Here is a 26807-nt window from a genome sequence, read left to right on the forward strand (position 1 = left end):
GTGGCCTATGAATACTCGTTTATAGGATATTGCACCAGACAGGGGGGCTACATGATACTTCTTTTATGTTAATTCTCAACTAAAACAGTGAGATTATTCATTATTAAGGTTTTAAATCAGTGATTGGTTTTATTAGATATTGAACTCATTGTGTTGAAGTGAGAATTTGGGCTGGGTCAAGCAGAGATGGCAGACATTTCCTTTAGCTTCATTAGCTCCTTTCATTGCTCATTGCACCAGCCGACGCAGACGCAATATGAAAGAGCAACCAGACCAAAACCGTGCAGTTAAACTTCATTTTGACTTGAAAAACACTCTTGTGAGGAATCTCTCTGGCACCCGTCGACAGAATTTACACATTATTCTCAGAAGTGCATCTGAGCCAGATGGTTCCTCTCCAATCCCACAGCAGCAGGACATTGACATGCATCGCTGTCAAAGACCACGAGCCTGTGAATTACACTGAATGGGACAGAAGATGCACACACAGATTGACTGCGGCTCCACACAGCACTCCAAACGTCTCTGTACTTTTCTTTCAGAACTTCTCTAATCATTAATCTTACAGATAGAGAGATCAATTATAATATAAGTCACATTTCTTTGAGATGATGGCCCCATGTAAAAAATGTTTCTAAAAAATGGAAAAGTGAGATTTGATCTCCAAACCAACTTTTAAAAAAGAAGTCTAAATCGATTGAATTCCTCATTATAGGCCTACAACCATGTGAAGAGAGACATTTTGGGAGAACTATAAATATTCTAACTGTATCATTCTGAAAGGGGTTCCTTGCTGCATGTAACAGTCGATGCCGCCTGCCTCATTCATTTTGATAGATCAAAGAGCCCAGGCAACTGTATTTCTCGAGGGGACAGAAGACGGACCGATCTATAGTGCCTCGTGGAACACAGTTACTTCTCTGTATGTGTGTGTTTGTGTGTGTGTGTTTATCCATGAAGCCCTCCTGCGTTGACAGAGCTTTGTTTTTGTGTAGTACACTGGGCTCCCGGGGAGTGTTGCAGCCAGTTTATATACTGCCAAGTGTGTGACAGTGTTATTTATTTCTCCACAGCACAGAGTTCATTCTCATTGAGATATCACCTCTTTTCTGACTCTATATTGTTCTGATGAACTGGAGCTATTTTCAGCAGTTTTTCTTAAATTTAAATCAACCTAGTTATCACATGTTGAATAGTTTAGATTAAACTGGCGTTCAGACTAAAACCAGCCCTGTATTAAAACAATAGGGGCTTCATTAGAGGTGGTGGTGGTGTGTTTTTTTAAGGTACCGTTGGGGCAGTTAAATATGATCCACGAGGTCCAGTCTGAGTAATCATGTCACAAGTCCTTCACTTTGAAAGCTTATCATGTGTCAAAACTCAGCGCTCAGCGACACTTAATTCACACAAAGATCGTGCTGCTTTTGCGTGTGCAAAACCTGCACAAATAAGACATAAAGAAATTGTGTTATTCTCAGAGCACCTCCAAACACCCTCCAAATAACATCTTTGTGCTCCAGTGCTATTTGCACATATTCAAACTGGGTAATGTGTATACATTTGGTGCAAAAGTGTCCCCTTTCTATGCAAATGAACCTCATTTTAAAAACAGTCCAATCCACAAAGATCAGTGCTAACAGCCTTACACAGTGACAGAGGAATTATTAGCATCTTCGTTTTTTTTAAAGATTATTTTTATGGGCTTTTTGCCTTTATTGAGAGGACAGAGAGTGAAATAGGGAGACAGAGATGCTGCTGCTGCAGCGAGATGATACCTCTGTAAATGGGGCGCTGGCACTATCCACTACGCTACCAACGCCCCAAATTATTAGCATCTTCAGAGAGTTTGTGTTAATCTCCTTAAACAGATATCTGCACATGTATGTGGAATCTGTAGGCAACACACACGTTTTTGGTATTGAAAGCATTCTGGTGTGCATTTGTAGTCCATTTGTAGTACAAGTAAATTGACCGTCACTTTGAGCAGACTTTAGTTGCCTGTAGGTACATAGTCCATGTGGAGAGCAAAAGAAGCAGAACACACCGGCCAAAATGCAATCACAGAACCCATCAGCTATCATCTGATGACAACAAGCTTTTTATTAGTATTTCACTATGAATGTGACTGCAGATATCTGTTTATAGAGATTAGCCGAAATGTTGTCTGGACCCGTCTCAAGTTGCTAATCGAACTGTGAGCATTGATCAGCACTCGGAAGAGCAAGTCTTTGCCCAGATATCTGCTAGCTTCACTAAACATCCCAGAATACTGGCTGTTGCCCCCAAAGGCTTTATCGTGACCAGACCATAGCCGATAAGTTCCAAAATTGAGTTGATGGTAACTGAAGCGGATTCCTAAGGGGTGTCACGCCAAGAGCAGTGATCATGGCAGCAGTGATTGTAGCCTGGCAAAGGCAATGTCTTGCCATCGCTCTGCCAGCTGTAATGTTGACGCAAAGCCAACATTTACACTTAGGGCAATTAGCACTCAGCTGCAAAACTTAGCTTATCTTTTGTGAAAAGGACCTTGACATGGGGCAGATTGCAGTTGCAAGCGTTACACATTTAATGGTGCTATCAGTGGCCACAATCCATGCTTTGTGAGTTCATCCCTGAGACAGGATTTTATAACCGTGGGATGTTATCATCTGTTTAATAGAAATACGACATTCATGTGACAAAGTGATTACTAGGAATATGTGCTTGCACACACTTGATTGGTTTACAGCCTGGCAAAACTTTTGCCAGACAGCCCAACGTCCAGGCAACCATCCATTGTTTGCTGAAGTTGGCACCCCTTGGGAGGTTTGCTCAACACATTGAAATTCTTATGTTGAGAATAGGTGCTATTAAATATTTGCACCCAGTAATGACAAACATAACAAACTGTGCCAACTGATAAATAGTTAAGGTAATGGTATATCATAAACTCATCTGACTGGACACTTGATTAAAATACAGTTTAATAATGATGTAAACTTGGAACATTTCCATCCAACATTTTCCATTTCCATCCCTCACACAAAAAAAAAACATCAAAACATTAAGCTAAGAGACTAAATGACTAATTTTTCTAAACTAAATACTACTAACTTTGAAACATAAATATATCTCCATGTTTGCATGTATAAATAAGACAAAGTCATACCGACATTTACAATTACAAGACCAAGGTATCTTGTAGAGTATTTGACCACCAGTGGTGCTTTAGGGAGATGTTTTTTACTGTTCCCTGTTTTGTTTGTATCGTTCATGTATGGGATTTGCCTGATATCAGAGTATCATCAACTCATTCTCTTTTCATTTTCAGTCTAACATTGCATCCACTCTAACCAATATGTGGTGGGGAGGGAATTTGATTTTCCGTTATCATCACTAGAGTCCAACATTTCTGCCTGAATCTAAAATCATTTTAGGTCCACCCTGATGCATAATTATGCCAACATACTTGTGTGGAGCGGAGCAAACTAAAGCCAACTACGATGTCAGCCGATATTGGGAGGATATATCAATTTAGAACAACCTTGATAGCAGCATCGATTTTGTCTACAGTGTTCACCGTTGTTGTTATTCCTTCTCATTGGTTCTGGCGCATCGCTTGACAACAGCTGGATAACGGCGTCAGTCCAGCCCCTGGCACGGATTGGCTGATCGTTAGTCTCCCTGAGGCACTCAATGGTAATTTTTTATTTCAACCGAGAAACCTCTTTCATTTTACGATGCCAGACCAATCAGTCAACAGGGTGGAGTGGGCGGATTCAAAGGTCCAGACCTGGGCAAGTGTATGACCACATCCTGCTGCTGGTATCTGATTGAGAGTTTGTGGCAGTGATGAGCAGAATTGTTGCGATGTAGCAGCAAAGGTAGTGAAGAAGGCAGTAAATTTATGAGAAAATAAATATATTCATTATGTTTTTTAGACTTTAATGTGTAAATGTGTTTTGGTGAGCTACTGAATGTAAACACCATTTTTTTGATAAGACTGTGCTGCAGATGCTCTCCAGCAATTTTAGTAGTCGAACCTAGGCAGGGCTTCATCTACAAACCATGTTGGTTTTCAGCTGGTGCAGTTTAGAAACTGACACTAATGGTGGCTGTTAAATCCATCAAATTGAACCGTGTGGATGTCACTGCTGAGACTCTGACAGAGATGTTTCAAGATGTGGATTGGACGGCATACCTCTCAGATCTTTACTCCCATGTCTTTAAGTGACTCATGTGACTTATGTGTGGTGTAAATCACGGTGCCTTGGCTTCGGCTGACTGATGGTGAGTCCATCGAATGAATTGTGGCACACGCTCTGTAGCTGACAGCCTTCTTTACTGCTGAAGACACACAAATGTTGATCACAAGTTAAATATTAAAATATTCTCACTGAAAGCGACAACCACAATCTTTTGAAGAGGTTTCGCATTAGTGTCGTGCATCAACTGGTTTGACGAACACACACACACGAACACGCACGCATGTCTACAACATTTTCTGTACATATAAGCCTCATTGGGCCAGTATGCAGATTGCCGGGCTCTGAAGATTTTTTGTACCATCCCATTAAGCAGGATTTATTGTTCCCCAAGAGCTCAATGCTCCATTACCTTTGGGAGAAAGCCTAAAATGTGTGTGTGTGTGTGTGTGTGTGTGTGTCAGCGTGTGTGAATGCGAGTGTGCTTTGTCTTCATGCATATAACCTGAGCACAAAAAGCCGGTGGATATCACGGCATATCGTGGTGATGGTTAGGATGATACGATGATTTTGAACTGAGCAGATACAGCATCCAGTCCCACTGGTCATTATCACTGTGATGCTTATTAGTCAGTAAGAGAGAGACTGTGAAGAGCTCCTGGAACACACTACCCGGCTCTGAGAGTCTGCATAGATGGCTTGATTTAATAAGGACATTAAAAAGCCTTATCTCCTGTCCTTAAGAGAAGGTCAGTGTGTCTAAAATAGCTGAAATGCTATGATAACAGTTTAGAGAGATAAGATATCTCCTGAATACTAATGCAGAACAAAGCTGTTTTAGGCTCATTTCACAGTCTATAAGTCACACTTGATTTTGTGGTCCATTGCCATGTTTATGAAGTTTGTTTCCAAAGATCCGATAGATTTTTATTGACCGTTGCTTTTGATGACCTTTTTACAGTTCAGTGTGTGGTGGGCATAATTCCACACATCTGAATTGGACTGCCATGGTTTTAAAACACTGGTCGGTTTTGTTTTGTAAAGTCTCGCTAGCAGTGTCAAATCCTCTTTAAATCTTCAATATCACTGTTTTATTTATGCTTCGACCAGTGGCACCAGTGCGTTCACATGGAATCAGGCAGACAGTAAGCGGCAGATGGGCAACACCTTCTGGACGGCACGGGAAAAACAAACAGTCTGGCTGAATGGCAGGACACGAAAACAAAACATGGAAGATGATCTGTTGTGATGGTGATGTCCAATTGTTTCCAAAGAATGGAAAAAAATGAAATACAGTTATTTCCTATTTTTAGGTTATGATTTTTTTTTTCTAGCAGTGTCCAGTTTGCCCATGTTTTTTCCCCTAGGATGAGGAAGCTACTGTACATTGGTTGTAAATTCCATTCTGGCAAAAAGTTAAAATATTTTAACTCTGAATGGTCATGCCATCTACTGTTACAGTTATTCTCTGCCGGTGCCACCTAATTTTTACTATCCAATAAAATGATATCTGGCTTGACATCTACCTTCTCCTAAATTCCATGTGAGTGCAGCATTAGGTTGTGACTCTATGGAGTAAACAGTGTCTTCTTATGGAGTTTTTAGAGGTATTGGCAGCTGTGGCTCAGAGGTAGAGCGGGTCGTCCACCAATCGAAAGATCAATGGTTTGGTCCCCAGCTCCTCCCTGCATGTCAAAGTATTCTTGAGCAAGAGACTGACACACAAATTGTTCTCGATGGCTGTTCCATTGGTTTGTGAGTGTGTTAAAACTGAGTAGCAGGTGGCACCTTGTATGGTAGCCTTGGCGACCATTGTATGAATGTGTGTGTGAAAGGGTGAATGTGACTTGCAGTATAAAAAGCGCTTTGAGTGGTCGGATGACTAGAAAGGTGCTATACAAATGCAGGTCCATTTACCATTACAGTGAAAAGAGAAAGATTGGAGGGAGGTCTGAATCTGTGGAGGATAAGTTGTATTCTTTCTTCCAGTCTACCTCAATAATGATCTCACAGCCCCTTTCGATTTCTCTTCCCTTGGTTGAGTCCGACCCCCAGGTTGGAAACCGCTGATGTATCCCAGCGGACCACAACCTGTTTGGCTTGTGACCCCCCATAGCTGGTAGTTCCACCAGTTGTGATGACAACTGCTAAAAAAGGCTAGACACAATAATCCAATAGATAATAACAATTCATAAGATAAAAGCAAAGATTAGAAAGAAGTCAGAAAAAAATGAATTGAGTATTTTGTTTTTCCAGCTCTGATATCCTGTTAATCATTTTGAGACCCCTCAGATTAAACTTGCAACCCCTTGTGGAGCAGTCCTGATGGCCAAGTTGGGAACCACTGATTTATGCTTGTGTCTCATATTTGCCAAATATTTGTTATAGACTCCAGTATCACCTCCCAGGACCTTTAGTTGATGATAATTTTGGTCAGAATAATAGCTCGAAGTGTAGCTCTGTTCTTAGGTATCATCCCGGTCCTTTGGGAGCTGTGTTGCAGTGTCCTTGGTTTGCTTCGGGAGTGGGAGCATATTAGCAGTCTTTCTCAGATCCTCTGGTGCACCTGCAATCTCCTGATGTTTAACCCTGGACTTCATTGGAGTGTTGCAGTGATTACAGGCCGTCCTGAGGGACATCGATTGTCCTGCTCCTCCTAGGCAAGCCCCACACAATGCTGACGAATGAACTCGTGGCCCTGCCAAGTCCAATTAACTGTCAGTGCCGCATCGACGAGCTCCTCCGTTTGTTGAGAGTGAAGAAAAACAAACTTTTAATCAAATTTGCCTCCGGGCCCTAGGGTATTTGGGGTTGTATTTTGCATTCCACTGTGTTCTGCCTCGCCTGCAGCCGTGCCACCCTCTCAGAAGGTTATATTGCATGTTGTTTGTGTGAGATAGCAGAATGCCCGCACCTTGCTTTAATGGCAGCCCTATCTTTCCACTGTCTGTGACTGATGAATCATCCAGCGCTAGCATCTTAATATACAGTCACAAAGCAGAAAAAGGAAGCTAGGTCAACTCATATAAAATTTATTTGCCCACACTGGCATTGTTTTATACAAAAGGCTGTGCTTTGGTCTGCGAAATAAAATCAGAGTGGAGTGTCTTTGGTGTGAGTTTACAGCACTTTGTCACCAGAACATGCTTTCTCCATGACGCCTGACCGTCAGTGTCTGGAATGTCTATAAGCATCTTTGACTAGTTGATCAATATCAGCCCCGCTTACGATCTTGCAGAATAGTTTTTTTTTTCTCTGAAGCATTAACATCTCCACAAATACCCTCTGCTAATTCTACCAAGGTCGAGATAAACAAATCTACTCTCCTCTTCTCTGATTAGAGTAATGCAGACATTAAAAGCCCAGAAATTCAATTAAATTGGTGGCTTTCCCACAGAGGAAAAAAGGAAAAGGACAAAACGCGAAGAGACTCTATCGCATGGCTAGGGCGTACTAAGTGGAACAAAGAGATGTAGCTTGGGATCTAAACACTGACAAAAGGGCATCTGGATGATAAGGATCAAAGGAAATTTTTAGAGGAAATGCAATCATTACCAGACACAAGGATGCATTCACAGGGATCCAATCTGTGTTGTGCAGAAAGTGATTCAAAATAAGTTGTAAAGCTGAGAAAAAACACAACTAAAAAACAAGGTCAATGCCACTGAAGTTGTCACGGAGCAGCCGAGCACGTGTCGTCAGCCAGTACGATGTTAAGTCTGAGCAGAAAAAGCAGACCAATAGGAGTTCATCATCTCCTGTAGCGTGCACTTCATTAAGACCCTTCAATTGAATTTAGATGGATAAAAGACAGAAAATGCTGACTTACTGGTTCAGACACCCGCATCCTCAAAGTGATGATTCCCCCCTGAGAAATTAGATTTGCAAAGAAACTTGACACCATGTGATTCTCCCAGCCTCACACTTTAAACATTAGCTCGTATTATGATTCTGGGACTCACTTCCATTCCTGGCGAAGGCATACTGTAGTATGAATGACAAAATCGCCCTCAGCCACAGAACAAAAAAGAGGGTTAAGGTCCATGGATCAATAACACCAGTCCTTGCCTTGACTCTGAAATAAGGTTTTGGATGGACATATTTTTTTCCTCTTGTATCGTCCGTCTGCCCTCAACCCAGACAACTTCAGTGTAATCAAAAGTGACCAGTGATTGAATCTTTTGTTTTTAAAAATTTTAAATGTTGTCCTGTCACTCAGAGTAAACGTCATGTGGGCTGAGATTCAGGATTTATGCCCCACACTGACACGTGCTGGAACCTCCTGCTCTTCCCAGATGGCTCGATTCATTTCTTAGATGCTTCTTTAATGTCAGTATCTCTCTCCCTCCCTCTGTCTCTCTCTTTTTGTCACTCTCTCTCTCTCTCTCTCTCTCTCTCTCTCTCTCTCTCTCTCTCTCTCTCTCACACACACACACACACACACACACGCACACACACACAATACTCCCTAAGTTGCTGTTGTATACTTTTTACTTCACTTTGACTTTGAGAATCGGGGAGAATAATTCATGGGCCTAGTGAGTTTCAGAGACTGAAAGAACAACACTGCTTTCAGAGCCAGCAGTTCAGTTTGAGATGAACTCCAAGATTTCCTTTTTTTCTCCTTCTTCTTCTTCTTCTTCTTTTCTTTTTTTGGGAGAAGTCTCCAAAGGGTCTGCATTATCCTGGAGAGATGATAGTATAAAGGGGAAAAAAACCCTTAATCTACAGTTTTTCTGTGTTAATCAAAGGCAAGAGATGTTTTCCTGTTTCTGTCCTTTCATATTGTAGTAGCTATCTATCCATCCAGTGCCGCCGCTCTTCATACCTAATTGAGCGTTACACACTGCTGTGGTTTTCAAACTTCTATTTTTCAGATATTTGAATATTTCACAGGATCAAGTGCTAATTTATTGGGATTTTAAACACACTGCTATGCCACATTTCACCCATTTCTGTATAGATATCAATCAAGCAGGAGGTTTGTCAGAGATAAAGTGATACATATCTGGTATTTTTTTGGCTTCCTTTTGTGTGCAGTATTAAATATATAATATGCAGGATTCTCCTTAAAAACAACATATAGACTCATAGTGTGAAGTGTGTGAAAGTGTATTTTTCTGCAGAGACTTTGCCCTCTGCCTGTATTTTTTATTTTCTTCTTATTGTCTTTGTTAGGGACTTTATGGGCGTGTACCCTTGCGGCACTCAGGTAAGGGTCAGGGCTTTATAACAAGGCAGCAACCAGGTGAGCAGCAGGCATCTAAGAGACAGAGCTAAAAAATGCAAATATAGTGAGAGTGAAGAGAGAGTTGGCTTTTACTTTCGCTTCTGCTGGCGAGCATGTTTACAACCGGTAACTGATAGTGTTGCATAGTACACCTTTAACGTATATGACTGCACAGATCAGCAGATAGAGGTAAGAGTCTTTGCTTTACAGCTCTCTTCGTACAACAGAACCTGTCAGTCTGCTGGCATCACCGTTGGTCAGGCAGGTAGAAGCTCCTCCAAAGATTTATGGCTTCATGATGAGCATTAGCATAATGTGAGATCATTAAAAAGCAATTATCCCTGTGTTTGTGTGTGTTTCTGTATTGTTGGGATTAATTTGGTAGGTGGATAAGCGCGCTGATTCTTTAAACTGAATCATGTTCGTGTTCATAGTGAGGGACGGATCCATTTGCTGTGACATGTCAGACACATAAAATCGTTCCTTTGAGTAAACAACTGACAAGCGCCGTTTGCACACACTCCACCACAGAAGGAAACAGTCAAAGGCATACGAACAGAAAAATATACTACCTTCCACTACATTTGCATTCATATACCTCTCTGTGCTGGTCGATAGGCTTTAGTGCTCTTTGACTCCAATTTTATTCCTTTATAACTTACTGCATAGGTACAGCTTTAGGTCATTCAAATAATGAAATCGACAGATTGGAAACATTATTTACAACCTTACACTTCAAATAGTTGTTTTTTAATGACTGGAAATCTGACATGGGGGCATATAAACCTAGCAGTGATAAAAGTAGTTGTACCTGTCAAGTTGACTTTATTTATATAACCCAATATCACAAATTTGCCTGAGGGGCAATCCTCTCTGCCCAAGGTGATAATGATTTAATTCTTATTAAAAGTTATACTATGCAGGATTGCTGGTTACTGTGAGTGAAATAAAGTAAAAGCCCCAGAATCATTCTTGTTTGGTGTTTCACTATGCTATATTTGGCGCTGTGTCTCTTGGTTGCCTGCTGCTTACAGTCTGGCACCTGGTCACTACCTTTTCATAAAACACTGACCTCACCTGAGCAGTGTGGGGGTGCACACCTTTAAACTTCCTGCACAAAGAAAATAAGAACATACAGGCAGAGGGCAGAGAAAAATACACCTCCACACACTTCTGGTGGGTTCTAAGTGATGATTGAGAGTGTATGAGTCTATATATTGTATTTTAGATAAATCCTGCACAGTATATCTTTAATTTAGTGTTAGATTTTAGTTTAGTTTTAGTTTGTTTTCTATGTAAATTCACAGTTTCTATTTTCTGCGATTAACTGGTTTCATTTGTAGTGGTATTTGTTTGCCTAAGGAGTGATTCAGGAGTGTTTTTTTTCTTACACGGATTGTTAGTATACCACCAGATCACATTATTGATTAGTAGCAGCAAAGAACCGAGCAATAATACAAAGTCTTCAGCGTTAAATTCTGGGATGACTTCTTTCGTGTTTTAACCTTTACAACCCTTGGAGCAAAGTGTTGGTGCACCTTTCATGCATCTCATTAAATGGTAAATGTTATAGGAAATTCTTAAGATTTGAAACCAAATTTTCATGGACTTAAAAGCCTGTTGAGTTACTGTCCTCCCCAAACTCTAACCTCTTTAAAGGTATAATAGGCAGGATTGTTGCTTACTGTTTGTTCACGCGCTTGCAGAGAAAAACCAAGTAAAAGCCAATCCTAGATTTACTCTCGTTTGGCATTTCGCCTCACTGAATTCTCAGGGTTTTTTTCTTTGATTTTGGCGCTGTGCCTCTTGGATGCCTGCTGATTGTGGTTATGGCTTTTTATAAAGTCCCAACCTCACCTGAGTGCTGTGGGTGTACACACCCTAGATATCCTGAATGCAGAAAAACATTTACAGAGTTGGTCACAGATCATTAATTAAGAGGTATTACTTCTATCTGAGTCTATATGTTGCCTATATATTCAAGTTCAAGAGGTAACTGTGCAAAGTTTTAAGTAGTGCTGTTAAGTGTGGATTCATCTCAATCCTCTCTTGCAGCACATACAACTTTATCTATTGACTGTATTTTAAGTATGTTCTAAAGACTTGTACCAAAATACAGCTAAATCCACTATTCTATTTGTAGTTGCATTTGTAGTCACAAGAGCAAACTAGAGCAATCAATGTAAGCAGCTCACCACATAAGCCAAAAGAGGCAAAAAGATATGTGTTTGCAACATACTGAGTGTACTGGTAGTCATTTGTGGATTTAATTATGCTGTAGGAGTGATGTGAAAAATTCCTGTGGACGTTTTGAAACATTTCCCACCGTGAAAACTTGTCACCATTAAAGCACAATGTAACTGTCATGGATTGAAGCTGACCACTGTTCTCTATGAAGGATTAAAATGCCACGTTTGAAGCCTAAAGAGGTTTTGAGTATTTGGTGGTGAAAAGACTTTCAAGTACTTAATGTGGAGGTAAAGAAAGTCATGCAGCCCTGCTCATATTAGAAGACAACAACAAAATCTGTTTTCCTTGTAGTTTAGTTTTAGGAAGCTTCCCTGATCACATTTTCTGTTTTAGGGTTTGTTAACAAAAATAACACTGCAGCCAGAGGTGATTTTATCCAATGAGTTTCATGCTATTGTTTAAAAAATGTGTGTGCACAACAAACTATATTTAACTTCATGGCTGTGTAGTGTTGGTAATTTGTGCATAATGGCCCCTAGTGTCAGAAACATGTGGAGATGAATGTTTTTCTGTGGTGTGGTGTTGAATGTGTGGTGCAGCGAGGGGCTCGGCTTGACAGCTGCAGGCTGCAGGTGTCCGTATAGTGTGAGAAGCTGCACTGGCGCTAATATTTGTGGGTTTGTTTGGTGATGCACTGAACAAAACCTGCTTTTATAACCTGCTATTTTCAGTAGAACAGCCTGGCATGTACATAGATAATTGATGTCATGTTGATGTTAAAACAGGCTGGTTTAAAAAATCTCTTTCAAGCTCGCACCACCTGATAGCATGTCCTAGATTCACCTATGACTGTCTGTGCCTCCTTTGTGTGTTGTGCGGAGAGGAACTAACTTGTGTCACATGAAACTCTCCTTATACAGTAGTATTTACAAAAACTGTTAATAGGCTGAGTTGGATTTTCGGTGTCTCTGCATAACTCTGGAACTCATACTATGCACATAGAGGTGCACTAATTAGTAGCATGTGCACAAATTTAACAGCCGCAGCTTTCTCTAGTTTAGTGCCTCATTTATTAAGCCCACTTATGCAAATCAAGTCAGTCATAATTCTCTAATTAGAATACCTGAGGCACAACAGTAGCCCCTCACACTGCAGCCTCGCACTCCAAATGAAGGAGCGCAGGTGAAGGAGCACACTGTGATTTTATCACTATAAACCACAAAAAGCTGTGAAATGAAGTGTTGGTGCCAAGTTTTGTTCATCTCATCTCAATTTGAGGTTTTAGTTCGCTTTCTGTTTCATCAGGAAATCTCGGGAATCTCTAATTTCATTTATTTCATCGTCTCACATTTCAAAGGCGAGGGTTAGTGAATGGAACATCTTTTAGTTGTTTGTTACCGTATCTATTGTATATATGAAAATAGACATCAGCTGTGGCTTTCTCAGGGTAACAGGCTGTGCCCTCTCAAAATGTGGTGTGGTAAAAAATGGGTTTTCCCATTTACCTCAAGACTGCACAATATATTTTTTTTAATCTTAATTATATTGTCAACTTGCATGATAAACACACCACGAAAGGCTGCGATATTGCACTCATGGATTTTTATTAGTTAGCTGAAAGAAACTGACAGTAGAAAACTGCACTTTAAAGTCAGCGATGTTACAGCGCCATTTTTTCCTTCCCAATATCGATTCTGATACTCAAACCTAAGTATTGACTGATACTAGGTACTGATCCAATACCATTGTGTTAAAAAAACATTTAACAGCTTGAAACCACCAACCCTGTATGGATGTGACATGATTGTTGCCATTGTTGTACAGCATGGCTCAGGTTAAACCCTAAACTGGTGGGACTTCACAGTGTAAAATATTGCTAAATTGCTGACATACTGCTAACGGCTAATGCTACACTATTTATTGGAAATCCATTCTTCTTCACTGTTCTAAAACAGTAGTTCCCAGTGGCTGCACAGCACAGCTCTTTGTGAAGGCTATACTGTTGTTTTACAGTGGTGAAGTAGAACTCATTTCCAGGGAAACAGATGTTGTATTGTGATGTGAAACTACTTTAAAGTTTATTAATAATTACCTGGTGTCCGATTGGTGCACAGACTTGTGTACTCACCGATACCTGATCCAGCATTTAAGGCAGTATCGGAGACATTTCAGTGGTGGAGGGAGTATTGAGATAATTTTCTAAAGTAAAAGTAGTACTACCACACTTTTAAATAAACTCAATTACAAGTGAAAGTCCAGCATTAAAAAGATTTACTCAACTAAAAGTACAGAAGTATTTGCAAATAAACAAATACATTGAAAGTACTCATAATGCAGTTATTCTTGGATCATGATAACTGATGCATTAATATGTAAGCAGTACTTTATTGTTGTGGTGGATTGAGGTGGGGTAGATTTTAACTGCTTTACATGCTGTTTGGTAGTTTTATCTATGATGGTGCATCATATTGTTTTAACTGATGAAAGATGAAAAGGTAATTATAGCTGTGACATAAATGTTATGGACTCTAAGTGCAATTTTTGCCTCTGAAATGTAGATGTTTAATGGTGCATTAAATGGGAATACTAAAGTACAAGTACCTTAGATTTGTATTTCAATACAGTATTGGACTCAGTTATTTCTTGTGCAGAGAGACTCTGAATTCTTCATGCACACAGCTGTATCAACGCCACAGCAAACATTCATGAAATATTGCCCTGATGATTCTTTGACTTTCTCATGATGCTGACGGGGGTGACCCTATTGGCATTATATGAACGTACATCAGTCTCCACTGTGTGGCCGCACCCCGTCACATCGACTGCTGTTGCCCCATGGCACATTCTACTTCATCCTAATTAGAATTAATAATTGAAAATAGGAAATCAATGTGTGCAAATTAAGTGTGGTAACAGTTGGTTTTATTGGGTTGACACTATTTTTTGAGCGGCCGCGGCGTTGCCCGTGCCTGAGCCACTGTAGTGTGTAATGTCTGTGATGCGGTACAATCGTGGCTTTATTTATACTCCAGTCAGTGTGTGCTGGTATGTACTGTAGATAAATGTCCACCTCTGCTCTGATTGCTTTTTTGTTGTTGTCCCGTGGCAAGAGAGCAGAGGGTTTGTTTTCTGCAGGACAGGGTGAAGGGTAAATTATTAATTGGAAGGAGCAGTGGGCTGTGTAACAATTTGCTGATCCAGAAGCTTTCATGAGCCGTGTCAGGTTCTGTTGAACAACTGACTGGTTTACTGCACTGAGGCAAAAAGCAGCTCTCGCAGCCTGCTTGCATTACTGCTCAACACGGCTTGTTTTATTAGAAAGAGAGGGGCTGCTCTTAAAGTCACATCATTCTTAAGTGCTTGTTTTGAATAAGCATGTGATGACCTGGCCTTGTCTGTCTTGGTCAACCAGTGGCCCCGTTAACCCCGTTAGAGCTGCGCTGCAGAGGAACCGCCTGGCACCTGTGCGGCTCCTATTGATCTGGGTTCACATCCTGAATAGAACTTGAACAAATGATCAGATCCTCCTCGGGATAAACAACCAAGCCAGACTTTTTAATCAGTAATGTATAGTCTTTAAAGAATTAAGTTATTCACTCATTAGTTTGTGGTTTCAAGTAGGCAGCAGTCAGATCTTGTTACTTCTTATCCAGCTGCGAGGTGGTATCAGGAGGGAGCATGTGGTGCATTATGGTGAACAGTCTGAGCAGCAAACTCTGTTAAGAGAGTCTCCGTGTTGTTCTGTGGGTTTGGTCCTGTGCTGCTCTTCGCCCCAGGGGAATGTGAACACACAGGGGCTCGGGTAAGATGAATTAGGGCAGGACAAATGACACGCCCCACAGCAGAAGCTGCAGCACGCTGTTATTCCAATTCAGCAGAACTGCCCCCATGACTATTGGCAGTTTCTTCTGTATATTTAGAAATTCATTTGTCAGGCTCACAGGGATGCATCTAAACTGTTTACTTGTCGTGTCTGGGTTTTGAGGACTTATAAATAACAGTGTAATAGGTGTCAGCAGAACATGGAGGGGACAGTAGGGGCCTGTCTTGTAGCGTATTGGCAGCTTTTACAGCCGCAAGTCTAACAAAGCTGAGAGACATTTATCACTCAATGCAAATTTACCACTTTACACAACAATCATCACTTTCCCTCAAGACCCTGGTACCAGTCCTGTCGTCTTTTCACTCTATTAGTCTGCGTCATTGAGTCGGGGAGCTGTGATGAATAGCTGAATGTTGAGTCGGGCTTTTATTGAATAACTCCTTTTACAAATAACTCATATTGACTGAAGAACAGAATATAACACGTTCTTGTGTCAGCTAAATTGTAGGCAGAGCTGTTTCATTGTTCCTTTTAAGAATTATCATCTTAACATTTAAAAATCTGTAAAGAAAGCCTGTCTCTTCATGCCATTTTGAAAAACAGTGACTCGCCCGTATTAATTCTGGTCATGGAGTGTAATTTGAAAATTCAGATCTGTCAAGGAGTGAAAAAAAGAACAAGAACAAAGCTCAGTGGTACAAAGCGTGAATGAGACAATATGAAACTCAGAGGTGCGCTCTTCTCATGAGGCGATGCAGGAGACTCGTCAAGACAATGAGTCACGCTGCTTTGCTTTGCCACAAGCTCTGCTAAAGAGTAAGCGAGGAGTAAAAGGCTCTCAGGAGCCAGAGTATTTTGCCTTCTAATGTCTTGTATGAGTTGAGTTATTCCCTGAGTGTCAACAGTGTGTGTTAATAATAGTTATGTGACAGTGAGTGACTCAGGCAGTGGGGATTGAACTCAGGCTGAGTGCCAGATATTCCAATAGCAGTAATGTGGTTTTCCTAGTTAGAGCTGGCAAAGCAGCAAACGACTGTCTGCACCCACCACCTCGAGTAGCCGGCGTTCATACCAGCCGTGATTCAAATTGAAGTTTGCTGTTGCCCTGCGTCCAGCAGCTGAATAAATGAAGTTTAAAACTCTGGAGCCATTTGAATGGGGAGATATATCCCGCATTTTAAAGAGCTTGACTCAGGCCCTCATTTTGAATTTAGCTTTGAGAGGCTTTCTGTGGCACAGACTCCCTGTCATAGAGAACAGTGACAAACATTTTGCTGAAGAGGCCAAGTTCAGGAGAACTTCTGAATGAAGTCGCTTGCAGAAAGCTGTTTGGTTTTAATCCTGTTGCAGCCAGCCCCTGATCATGCAGACTCTTGAGCACACTTCAAAGCTCAGCACCACCACGATGGCTCTCTCAGCCCATTCTTTGGACATCACCTTCAGAAGTTTACTATCTGCCGGTACCCCTCAACGTGATCTGTTTTGTTCCAGCCAAGGGGATTATACCCAGCACCTTGGGATTGGACCTTTCCCTGTGTGTGAGGTTATCCACATTCCAACTGTTATGCCTTATGAGCTCTGAGAGTCTGGGCTGACTAGTGTATGTGTCCTTTGGTTAGGCTCACTGACCCAGGCCAGTCTAGTTAATGGGCAGGATTGCAGCCTCTCTAGTTTCAGACTTGAGTGGGATTCACTGCCTACACACCACAACCCACAGGGGGTCCTCATCACTTCGCACAATTTAGCTGTACTCTCCAGAAGCTAAGCCTTCATGCTACATGCTACTTTCTTCTGCCTTTTCTCTCTGTTTTTTTGCCCACAGCTCATCATGAACTCTGACTCCTTAATCACAGTTAAATGCTGTCAGAGCTGGGAAGTGAGAGACTACTGGGTAAAGTTTGAGAACCTCTGTGTAGGAGAGAGACAGCGAGATAATGGGCTTTGCTCTCAATGTGCTGAGGCCTCTAACTGCAAGCTAAAGAAGGTTTAAAACTTCAAATGGTAACATTTGTTGAGCTCCTAAGCACCAGAAAAGTCTGCAAATTAAGCGCTGGATAGATTTTGGTTTATTTCTGTTTTTCTCTGCCGCTCCGGGTATTTTTTTTTTTTTTTTTACTGACATCACATTTTGAGTTATACATGTAGGAATCTAAAATGCACTCTTTATTAGTGTGGTCAAGGTTTGAAGCTGAAACCAGAGGTGATGATGCCTCCAGTTATTTAGACACTGCCTGTTTTTGTACTGTGCTGAGGGAGCACTGTTGAGCCGAGGGAGCTCTGATGAGTGCTTATAGAGTGCTAAACCAAGTTGCAGCTAAACTGCTCATCCATTACCCCCGGCCGCCCGCACACACCTCAGATTTAATGTGCCAGGGTCGTTTGCGTGGCAGCAGCTCAACCTTCAGGGAACTCATTCATGCCAGACTGGAGGCCAGGAGCAGATTAGATCAAATCAGTGTGAGCCCTGTGATGTGGCCTCTAGTCTGTCCGACCGCTGAAGTAATACCGCACTAGCCCAGAGTTTCAGGACCCCCTTCAGGGCAGACCTGTCTGTATCAGGGAAGGGCTGATCATCTTCCTGCTGTGCACCTGGAAAAACAAGCTTCAGTGCCGACCATGAAACAGGGTTCATTAAGCTCCCACTCTGGCTGATCACAGCTCTGGCAGAGCACACAAGGAGGGGGAGCAGTGTCTTTACATTTACAACGGAGTCTGCGATGATGTGAGAATCAATAGTGGAATATTCACCGCCATGGCTGCTGTGTCGGCCTGGATCTCAAGCTGGGCTTTTATGTGAGGCAATACAGCTGCTGCTGCTGCTGCTGCCGGAGAGACATAAGGCCATACCAATCACTTAAATCACCACTACATCCTCGAAAGAACAATTACCCTGGTGAGAGGGAAGACTGCCTACTACTCAGGCTCCACGCCGATTGTTCTTCACATAAAAGACGGCTGTTCATTTAACCTTGAAGATTAGGTATTAGCTCGCAGTTTATGGGACTTATTGAGTTTTTCTAAACAGAGACATCCCCCCGAGGAAAGTGGGAATTGCTTGTTTTACATCATTCCCTTAGGTACCACTTAATAATGTCACTGAGCTATTTACATTAACCCATGTAAAGCAGCTAGGTTATATAACTTAACCAATTTTCAGTGCCAATATTACAATACGGCTGGGAAAGCTAATTTTGCTCTTCATCGTTACTGAGGGATGACACCTCTGGGGTCTGCATATTTGCACAGTCGTCACAGAGGATGAACATTGTCTCATCCAGGTGTTATTCCATCAAATTGAAGCTTTCTGCGCTATTACTCCAAGTTCAATACAATTAGTCAGCTTAAAGTAAGTGTAGCAAAATTTGAGAAGTAAGTATTTGTCACCAGAGCTGCAGCAGTTTGTTTCACTGCCTCCAGTACTCTGATAAGAGTTTTTCTTTTTGACAGCTGATTGCTGAAGTTGCACCTGGAAAAAAAAGGTGTTAAAAGACACACAAGTAACAAACTGTTCCATATAAATATCACTTGTTCTTCTTCATAATCTTTGCATCCTCTTTTGCTCTTCCATCTAGAGGTGTGAACAGCTTGCACATTAGCTTCCTTTTTTTGCAGATTAAATTCAGGGTGTTGTTCATGCCTTCCTCTGTGCTGGTTGTGGTGTGTCAACATCACATATTCTCTCTCAGTCTGGTTCAGTATACATCTTCACCAGTTTCAGAGTGACAGACCTGTAGTTTGCACACGTAACATTTTACTTGTTGGTAATGTAGAGTTTAAGTCACCCTACTACAGGGGAAGAGCCAGGAATGTGAGTTAAACCTGCTTTAATATTTTTGATATTAACACTGAAGCTAATGACTTAATGTGTAATGGTGATAATGCTGAAATCACTTAAACTCCATCCTATACTACAAAGATTTTTAGCCTCTTTTAACATATTGTAGTGCCGGGATTTTACTTCAGGGCAGAACGAAAATGATTTAAATCAGGAGAGACTCATTCTGAGTGAAAGAATATTCATTTACACATGCAAAGAAGTATGTGAAATGTGAAAAGTCTTTGGCAATTAGACCCCATCATGATGTTATATATTTTAAGGGGGGTGGTGAAGCCGTAGCACAGGGATACTCGCTTTGTTGAGAGCCACTTTTGGAAAATGACAGGAGAAGAGGGGGGGCACTTAATAAACAAACATTAATAATATCTAATGAATTGCCTTTAGTCAACCTTTCAACATTTGCTGTCCTTACTCAACTTTGCCTGAAGGCAAATTCAGTTGCAGCAGCCCCACACTGGTCAGGCGCACGCAGGGGTGGTTCTAGGATTTGAGGACATTCAGGACTTAGCCAGGACTTCTGCCAGGATGTCCTTCCCTGGCACTTTTTTAGATAAACAAGCTCTATTTTGATACTTTTTAATGCACTCTGGCATCTTATTTACATTCAAAGCACAAAAAGATCCCAGTGTGGATCAATTTATTTTCACTGTAAATAAGACAGGCCACCCGGCACCCTGTCGCAGGCCAGATTTGGCCCAGGGGCTGTAAGGTGAGTATCACTGCCTGAGTAGAATAGAAAACCCACCTGTGGGGTCCAGAGAATGGTGGTGGTGGTGATGAGATGAAGAGGTTGCTGAGGAGCGTTTGCTTCACCTAGACACTGGATTAGGTGACTGGAGGTGAATGGGGTGAAGGAGGGTGCGATGTTTCCGCCTAAAATGACAGCTGACAGCAGCAGAGGGGAGAAAAGTGTTGCGTTCAGCCCTGACAATACATAGCAAAAGGTTTATTGAAACAGAAACAATGGTGCGTGGAACACCCTGTTGTGTTATGCAGGCTCACTGCCTTTTGATACAGCAGGGTTGAATTCAGTTCAGTCCAAGGAGGAGAGAGAAGAGAGAGAGAACTTTATCGGCAGGGGAAACAAAAGTTTACATTGTCCAAGTAAACCTGTTGGACTGTTTAACTGTAGCGAAATGGTGCAGATTAGATGTGCCACACAGCAGCAACATGATTGGCTGATAGAGATCATGGTAAAATTTGATTGGTTTAACTGGAGGTGCGAACACCCATAATGAGCTGATAGCAAGAAATCAGGGGAGTGAGAAACAGACCGAGAATTGTGATGCATGAAGCCTAAAGATAGTCTTCCTGATTAAACTTACGCTGAGCTTCATTACTAGAGTAGTGATTAATTAATCGACAGCGAATCAATCAGCGATTATTTTGATAACTAATTCACTGTTTAGATCAATGTTTAAGGAAAAATGCCCAAAATGCACTGCTTCCGGCCTTTGGATGTGAAAACGTGTGTGTTCCTGAGCCTCGTTTAATTTCAAACCTAATATCTTTGAAGTTCTGGACCATTGAGGACAGCACAAGCAATTTAACGGCATTACCTTTGTCTCGAGGAATGAACAATTAAACCATCAAGAAAATAATCTGCAGCTTAACTGAGGATGAAAATATAGTCGCAGCCCTGCTCTCATCAACCTTTAGACAGCTTCTTAAAGCAAACAAACTCAGCTAAACCAGTTATGTGCTAATTACCAAGCACCTAATGACTAAAGGTTAGCTGGTAAATATAGGAACGTATATGTATTGTAATTAAATACCTGTGATATTTCTGTTCAGGGAATAAACAACACCTATAGAGGACCATGATATTTAGTTCAAATAAGTCAGAAAGAAAATAAAATCAACAAGTATGTGATTAACCTTGCTGTTATAACTGTTTATATTGCCCATATACACATGTCCAATTCATACATATGTTTAGTGACTCAAAGAAAGACAAATGATCAACTTGATTGAGCGACCTGTCTGTGAAGCAGCTGTAATGTTTGTCCTACACAGTGTATTTTTCAGCCAGAAGCTTTCTCTCGTCACTTCTCTGGGGTACCAACAGGTTTGGTTACAGTTTGATTAATGTTTTGGAAGGTTCATATTGACAGGCGTTATGAATTTTGTTCTGCCACGTCTCGGGCTTTATATTTGTCTCGCAGAAGCTTTGCACATATACCGGAGGAGTGTTTGTAGGTGTGAAACAGAAGCTCGGGTCACACACACACGGTGTCATTTTGATTTCTGACTTGGGTCCTTTCTGTTCGGAGTTTGCATGTTCTTCCTGGGTTTGTGTGTCTATTACTCTGAATGTGAGCGATCGATTGTCTGACAATGTTGGCTCGTGATGGATAGCAACATCTGGTTTTCGCTCAGGGCGCTCTTGGATAGACTCCTGCAGCCTGTGACCCTGAGCAGGAATGAAGACAGTGAATGAATTTAAAAGATATAGCTGGTGTTATTGTATTATGTATGTGTGGTTTTTTTTACGATTATATAACAACATGTCCAACTCTCGACACTTTATACTTCTGCACCTTGTCTGTGGCCCCAGACTCATTTATTCTTACTACAGATGTGGATAGGGTCAGAGGGTCATGAATATATACTTTTATTCTTTTCATATTAGAAGTAATGTTACGTGGCTTAAACAGCTGGACACTGTAGCTTTTAGCAAATACTCAAAAAAGTGAATTTCCAGCCACTGAGTGACAGTGACATAGGCAGCCACCCATGACACTGACATTCAAAAAAATAAACATAAGAGAAATGGTGCAGTGTGTGTGGAAGACAGTAAGTGAAAAGGCAAAAACAAGAATATTAAATACCCTCTTCTTTTATTGTGTGTCAGCCAAGTTGTTTACTTGTGTTGATTTCTCATTAGCTCCTATTCTTGTTCGTAATTAACACAATAATAATAGTACTAATAATGATATAATAATGGCACCAGGGGAAGCTTGCTCTGGTGTCGAATGTGCTGGGTCCACTAGTGAGTATTTAGCTGGTGATGGTGTTTGTGAGACTGACTCATAATCAGCTACAGAGCCCATATTCTTGATAATGAAGAGACATGTTACCCCGTGCAACAATGTGGCTAATTGATGTGTTTTTAATAGTTTTTTGATGACAATTGAGCGCTCTGGCACAGAGGAATAAGCTACATTAGGCTCTGGCTGCACTGATAATATTTGTAGGATCGATTCATTGTGGATTTCCATGTTTTTGTGAGATTTGTTGACAGTAAAATGATTTCTAAGATACCTATCCTTTAAGCTAAAAAACACATTTACATTAAACACTTAATAATTAATGATATAGGTATAAATTGAATATCAACATCAAGAATATCAAGCTTGTGGAGCACTGTTGAGTGGTGTCATTTACAGAGACATCCACTATTCATCTTGAACCATTATATGTATTAAAGGAATCCATTTATGAGCAATTTTATCAGTTGCTGGCATTTATTTCATATGATATCAGATGTTTTCAAGGATAAATGCTGGTGCATATTCCTGTTCTGTTTTGTCACTCTGCTCTGTCTGATGCCACTTCTCTCTGTGCCTGCAGGCTGTGAGAGTGACTACTGGGGACCTCATTGCAGTAATCGATGCCAGTGCCAAAATGGGGCTAAGTGTAACCCCATCACAGGTGCCTGTGTCTGCACTGATGGGTACCAGGGATGGCGATGTGAGGAGCTCTGTGAGCACGGTTACTATGGCAAGGCATGCCAACTACCCTGCCAGTGTCTCAATGGTGCCACCTGCAACCACGAGACAGGAGAGTGCATCTGTGCACCAGGGTACTCGGGGGCTTTGTGAGTACCGGCAACATATTTATTCCTTTGCAACCTTTCCTTTGGTGTCTATGGAAATATACTGATATACTGTTGTTTGTCTGAGCGTTCTTTGTTGATGCAAAGAGCTGCAGGCAAACATAAGTTATGTGTCTGAGACGTTTGACTCTTGATTTGACTTATGTGGTGACAGCTGCGGAGAGCGCTGCCCCTCTGGTAGTCACGGGCCTCAGTGTGAGCAGCGCTGCCCCTGTCAGAACGGAGGGACGTGCCACCACATCACTGGAGACTGCTCCTGCCCCACCGGGTGGACGGTAGGTCATACAAGTAAAGGTGTGAGGCCTGAGAGATGAAAAGACTTAGATATCGTTGGGTGTTCTGGAAAAAAAAAAACGTTTATATCTCTAATGAAGTCTTTACAGCAGAGACTGACATGTTGAGAACATGGACCTTAGAATCAATATGCTGTGTTCAATTATAAATGAGAACGTGGGATTCTCTACTCCCTGCGAGGGAAAAAAGAGAATTGGAGTTCCTGGTGGGGAGGTTGAGCATGCTTTCTTAAACCTCAGTTCACAACGTAATGTCAAGTGAACATGGCCACCCGCAGTTAACAATATAAAGTGTTAGTTTAGGGACGTCCCAGTTGCCTATAGTTTTAAAGCAACTGCCCTGATTGGACTCAAGCTGGGGACCTTTGTTGCAAGACATTTGGTATATGCTCTACCATCATGTCTGTCTCTACTGTCAAACTATTAAATAAAGGCAACAAAGCAAAAACAAAACCTGCCCAGTTCACAGAGGAAAATGCTGGCATTGTACATTTCTGCAAACCACTAATATGTTACATCTGACTTTTCATACGTATCATATCCGTGTCTTCAGGTGTCATAGTTCTGATTACAGGTTAATGACCTGACTATGTCATTGGGAGGTGGAGGGGATGGTGAATGTGTGAGTGTTGGGGAGTAACTAATGACATGTAATTAAAATATACTAGTCCATAGAAATCAAAAACAGTATATTAGAGGAGATGCAAAATCAGAGCACTGTAAATGCACTGTGTAATAAATATTAATGTAAGACAAACAATGCACACTGTATTTAGAAACATGCTTTATGGTAAACTACGTGGAGCATAGTTTTGGCTGACGGCACGGAGGCATGCGTGTGCACGGGGCCATGCGCGGGCACACAGGTACACACATACACACGCAACACGGAGAAAGAACGAAAGAAACAGCGCAAAGTGCACAGCACAATGTTTAGTTTGTAATGTTTGTAGGCTAATGTCAGTAAAGTGAAAATACATAACGGCTGGCTCACACACACAGACACAGACGCGTGTTCATTCAGTAAAATAATTACCTTAGTCTTCAGCAAGTGCTGGTGCTTGAAATTGCATGTCCCAGCCATAAACTGTGGTCCGAGCGCTGGTGTTTTACAAGTGGTCTCTGCGCATGCGCAGCTCGCGCTGCTAATGGTGCTCACAGTATGAATGGGTAGTGGACAAAAACACAGATATAAACAGTAGAAATGTGGGGAAAATGCAAAAACGGCATCATGGCTGTCTGCACATGACCAAGATGAAAGCCTATGTGCAAGTTCAGAGAAATAGGTCAAAGCAGTGAGGAGGAAAACGGATGATGACAGACGGACGGAGGGACAGAGGTTTCTCCATTTAATAGTAGGATGTATAATATAAGAAAAAATATGTAATTAAATTACAGTTACAGTTGCTGGTGATTACAAAGGGGTTACATCCGAAAAGTTTATATGTAGAGCATTACATTCATTTTGTGACTTATTTTCGTCACGCAGGAGCGTCTTCTTTTGGCACACCCCATCTTCGGACATTTTTCAGCTTTATTGTCCAGTTTAAAACATTTGTTAGTAAACTAATCAAATGTGAGAGCTATATTCATTTACTAAAGTTTTTTTTTTTAAAAAAGGGTAACATTTCAACACTCAAAAGTAACCTTCCCAACTCTGATGCCCTCACCCAGGCAGACAACTTGCCAAGCTGCAAGTGACTGTTTGAGACCAACAATAAACAAAAGCAGTTATTTTTTAGCAAGACAACAGCAGCTTTTACCACCAAAAACTGGTATTTTAAGCCAGAACACAACCTTTTCCTAACCATAAAAGTGTTTTTGTGCCTCAATATAATCACACATTGACCACAGTGTTGTTGTGACGTAAAAAAACATGAAGTTTCAACATATTCGCTACACTGTATTGTACAAAAGTTACATATCTGTGGTTTGCAGAAACGTTTATGCCAACAATTAGAAAAAGATAAGCTTTTTAAAGCACTGTCCACTTTTTGGCATTTCTTTAAATCAGGGGTAGAAAATATGGATAAAATCTTCTCTTAAGGTGTACATGATTTTATATTGCAGTATTTATGTGTCATGGAAATTCAACAGAGAAACTGATTGTTTGTGAAAAAAACAGTTACAACTGCCTGTTTTCAGCTAATTTAGTGAATTAAATACTTGACAAATTGAGGGACTTCATCACATTCATTAAAAGAAAGTAGATAAACCCAATTTTGCTGTCGAGCATTCCTGCTTATTGACGTGTAACACAGCCCATAATTACTTAAAGCAATGGGTGATTTTAAAGGGACAGACACTGTGATATAAACAGTGTGATAAAATCTCTGAGGGTCAACACATTTCTGTTGTTGCATGCTTTATATCTTCCTAGTGCCCAGCCCTACTTTAAATCAATTACTTGCCATCACAGCAATGATGATTGATTAACCACTTCAATAAAGATATTCTTGGGCTCGTTTGCATGTTATGGTTACCATGGTATCTCATGTAAAAGTAATTCTGCATTAATGTGAACTGTCTGAAGATAATGAAAACAGTGTCAAAAGAAGAACTGAGTTGTTTTGTTGAGGTTATTTCTGTAATGTAAAACTGTATTTTATGCTTTAAGCAGGAGGATATCAGACACATGCCAGAAACAGATAGGAAATTACAAACAGCATTTCCAAATATCAGTAAAACAGAGGTGTGAAAGTTTGGTCTTTTCTGTCCTGATGAGGTCGTGAGCGATGTATCTCATGTGGCTCTTTGCTGGCTGTTTTTCAAAGGGTTCAGTTTGTGCTCAGCCGTGCCCTCTTGGCAAGTACGGCATCAACTGCAGCAAGGACTGTTCCTGTCGTAATGGCGGACTGTGCGACCATGTCACGGGGCAGTGCCAGTGCGCAGCTGGCTTCAGTGGACGCAGGTACACAGATGACACTTCTGGCAGAGAGGCGGCCAAATTGTTATGCACAAAAGCCTTTTGTGAAGTGCTCTGCGCAAACTTTTGTGCTCCTACTTTGAATATAGGTCAGACAATGGCATGATTTATTGATACTGGTATTTAATGCAAAGGGATGATTCCATGCCGTTCAACATTCAACAGTCACTCATTGACCTATTCTCTTTGTTGATGTCCAAATGAGGTGCAAACCTGGCTGTTCTTTAAAAAGAGAAAGGAAATGCTATAATCTCATGCTCAGGAGAAATAAGCATTTATAAATGCCCATTAGTCCATTTGAAGGTGGAATGGAAGCTTTTAATAGGGGTGTTTATGTTTAATTAATCTTATACTTCATGCTGGCCAGCAAGGTTTCATGTCTTCAGCCTTCATCCTCCTCCACTCCCAGCCTGCCCATTGATCTCGCCATGGGCTACATGCTGTTTGGATTCTGCTCATTAATTATAAGTAATGGGCTTATATTA

At 41.1% G+C, this 26807-nt stretch overlaps 1 protein-coding gene across 6 annotated transcripts in view; it reads left to right on the forward strand.

Annotated features, from left to right (window-relative positions):
* Positions 1–26807, forward strand: part of megf11 (multiple EGF-like-domains 11) — a 93019-nt gene that overhangs the window by 36034 nt on the left and 30178 nt on the right. For all 6 annotated transcript variants that reach the window (XM_033634124.2, XM_033634125.2, XM_033634122.2 and 3 more), the window contains 3 exons: positions 22839–23085; positions 23258–23378; positions 26171–26307. In XM_033634124.2, coding sequence (XP_033490015.1) covers positions 22839–23085; positions 23258–23378; positions 26171–26307 — 505 coding nt within the window. The remainder of the gene's footprint in view (positions 1–22838; positions 23086–23257; positions 23379–26170; positions 26308–26807) is intronic.

This window comes from Epinephelus lanceolatus, chromosome 5, assembly GCF_041903045.1.
Source record: "Epinephelus lanceolatus isolate andai-2023 chromosome 5, ASM4190304v1, whole genome shotgun sequence".
Classification (NCBI taxonomy): Eukaryota; Metazoa; Chordata; class Actinopteri; order Perciformes; family Serranidae; genus Epinephelus; species Epinephelus lanceolatus.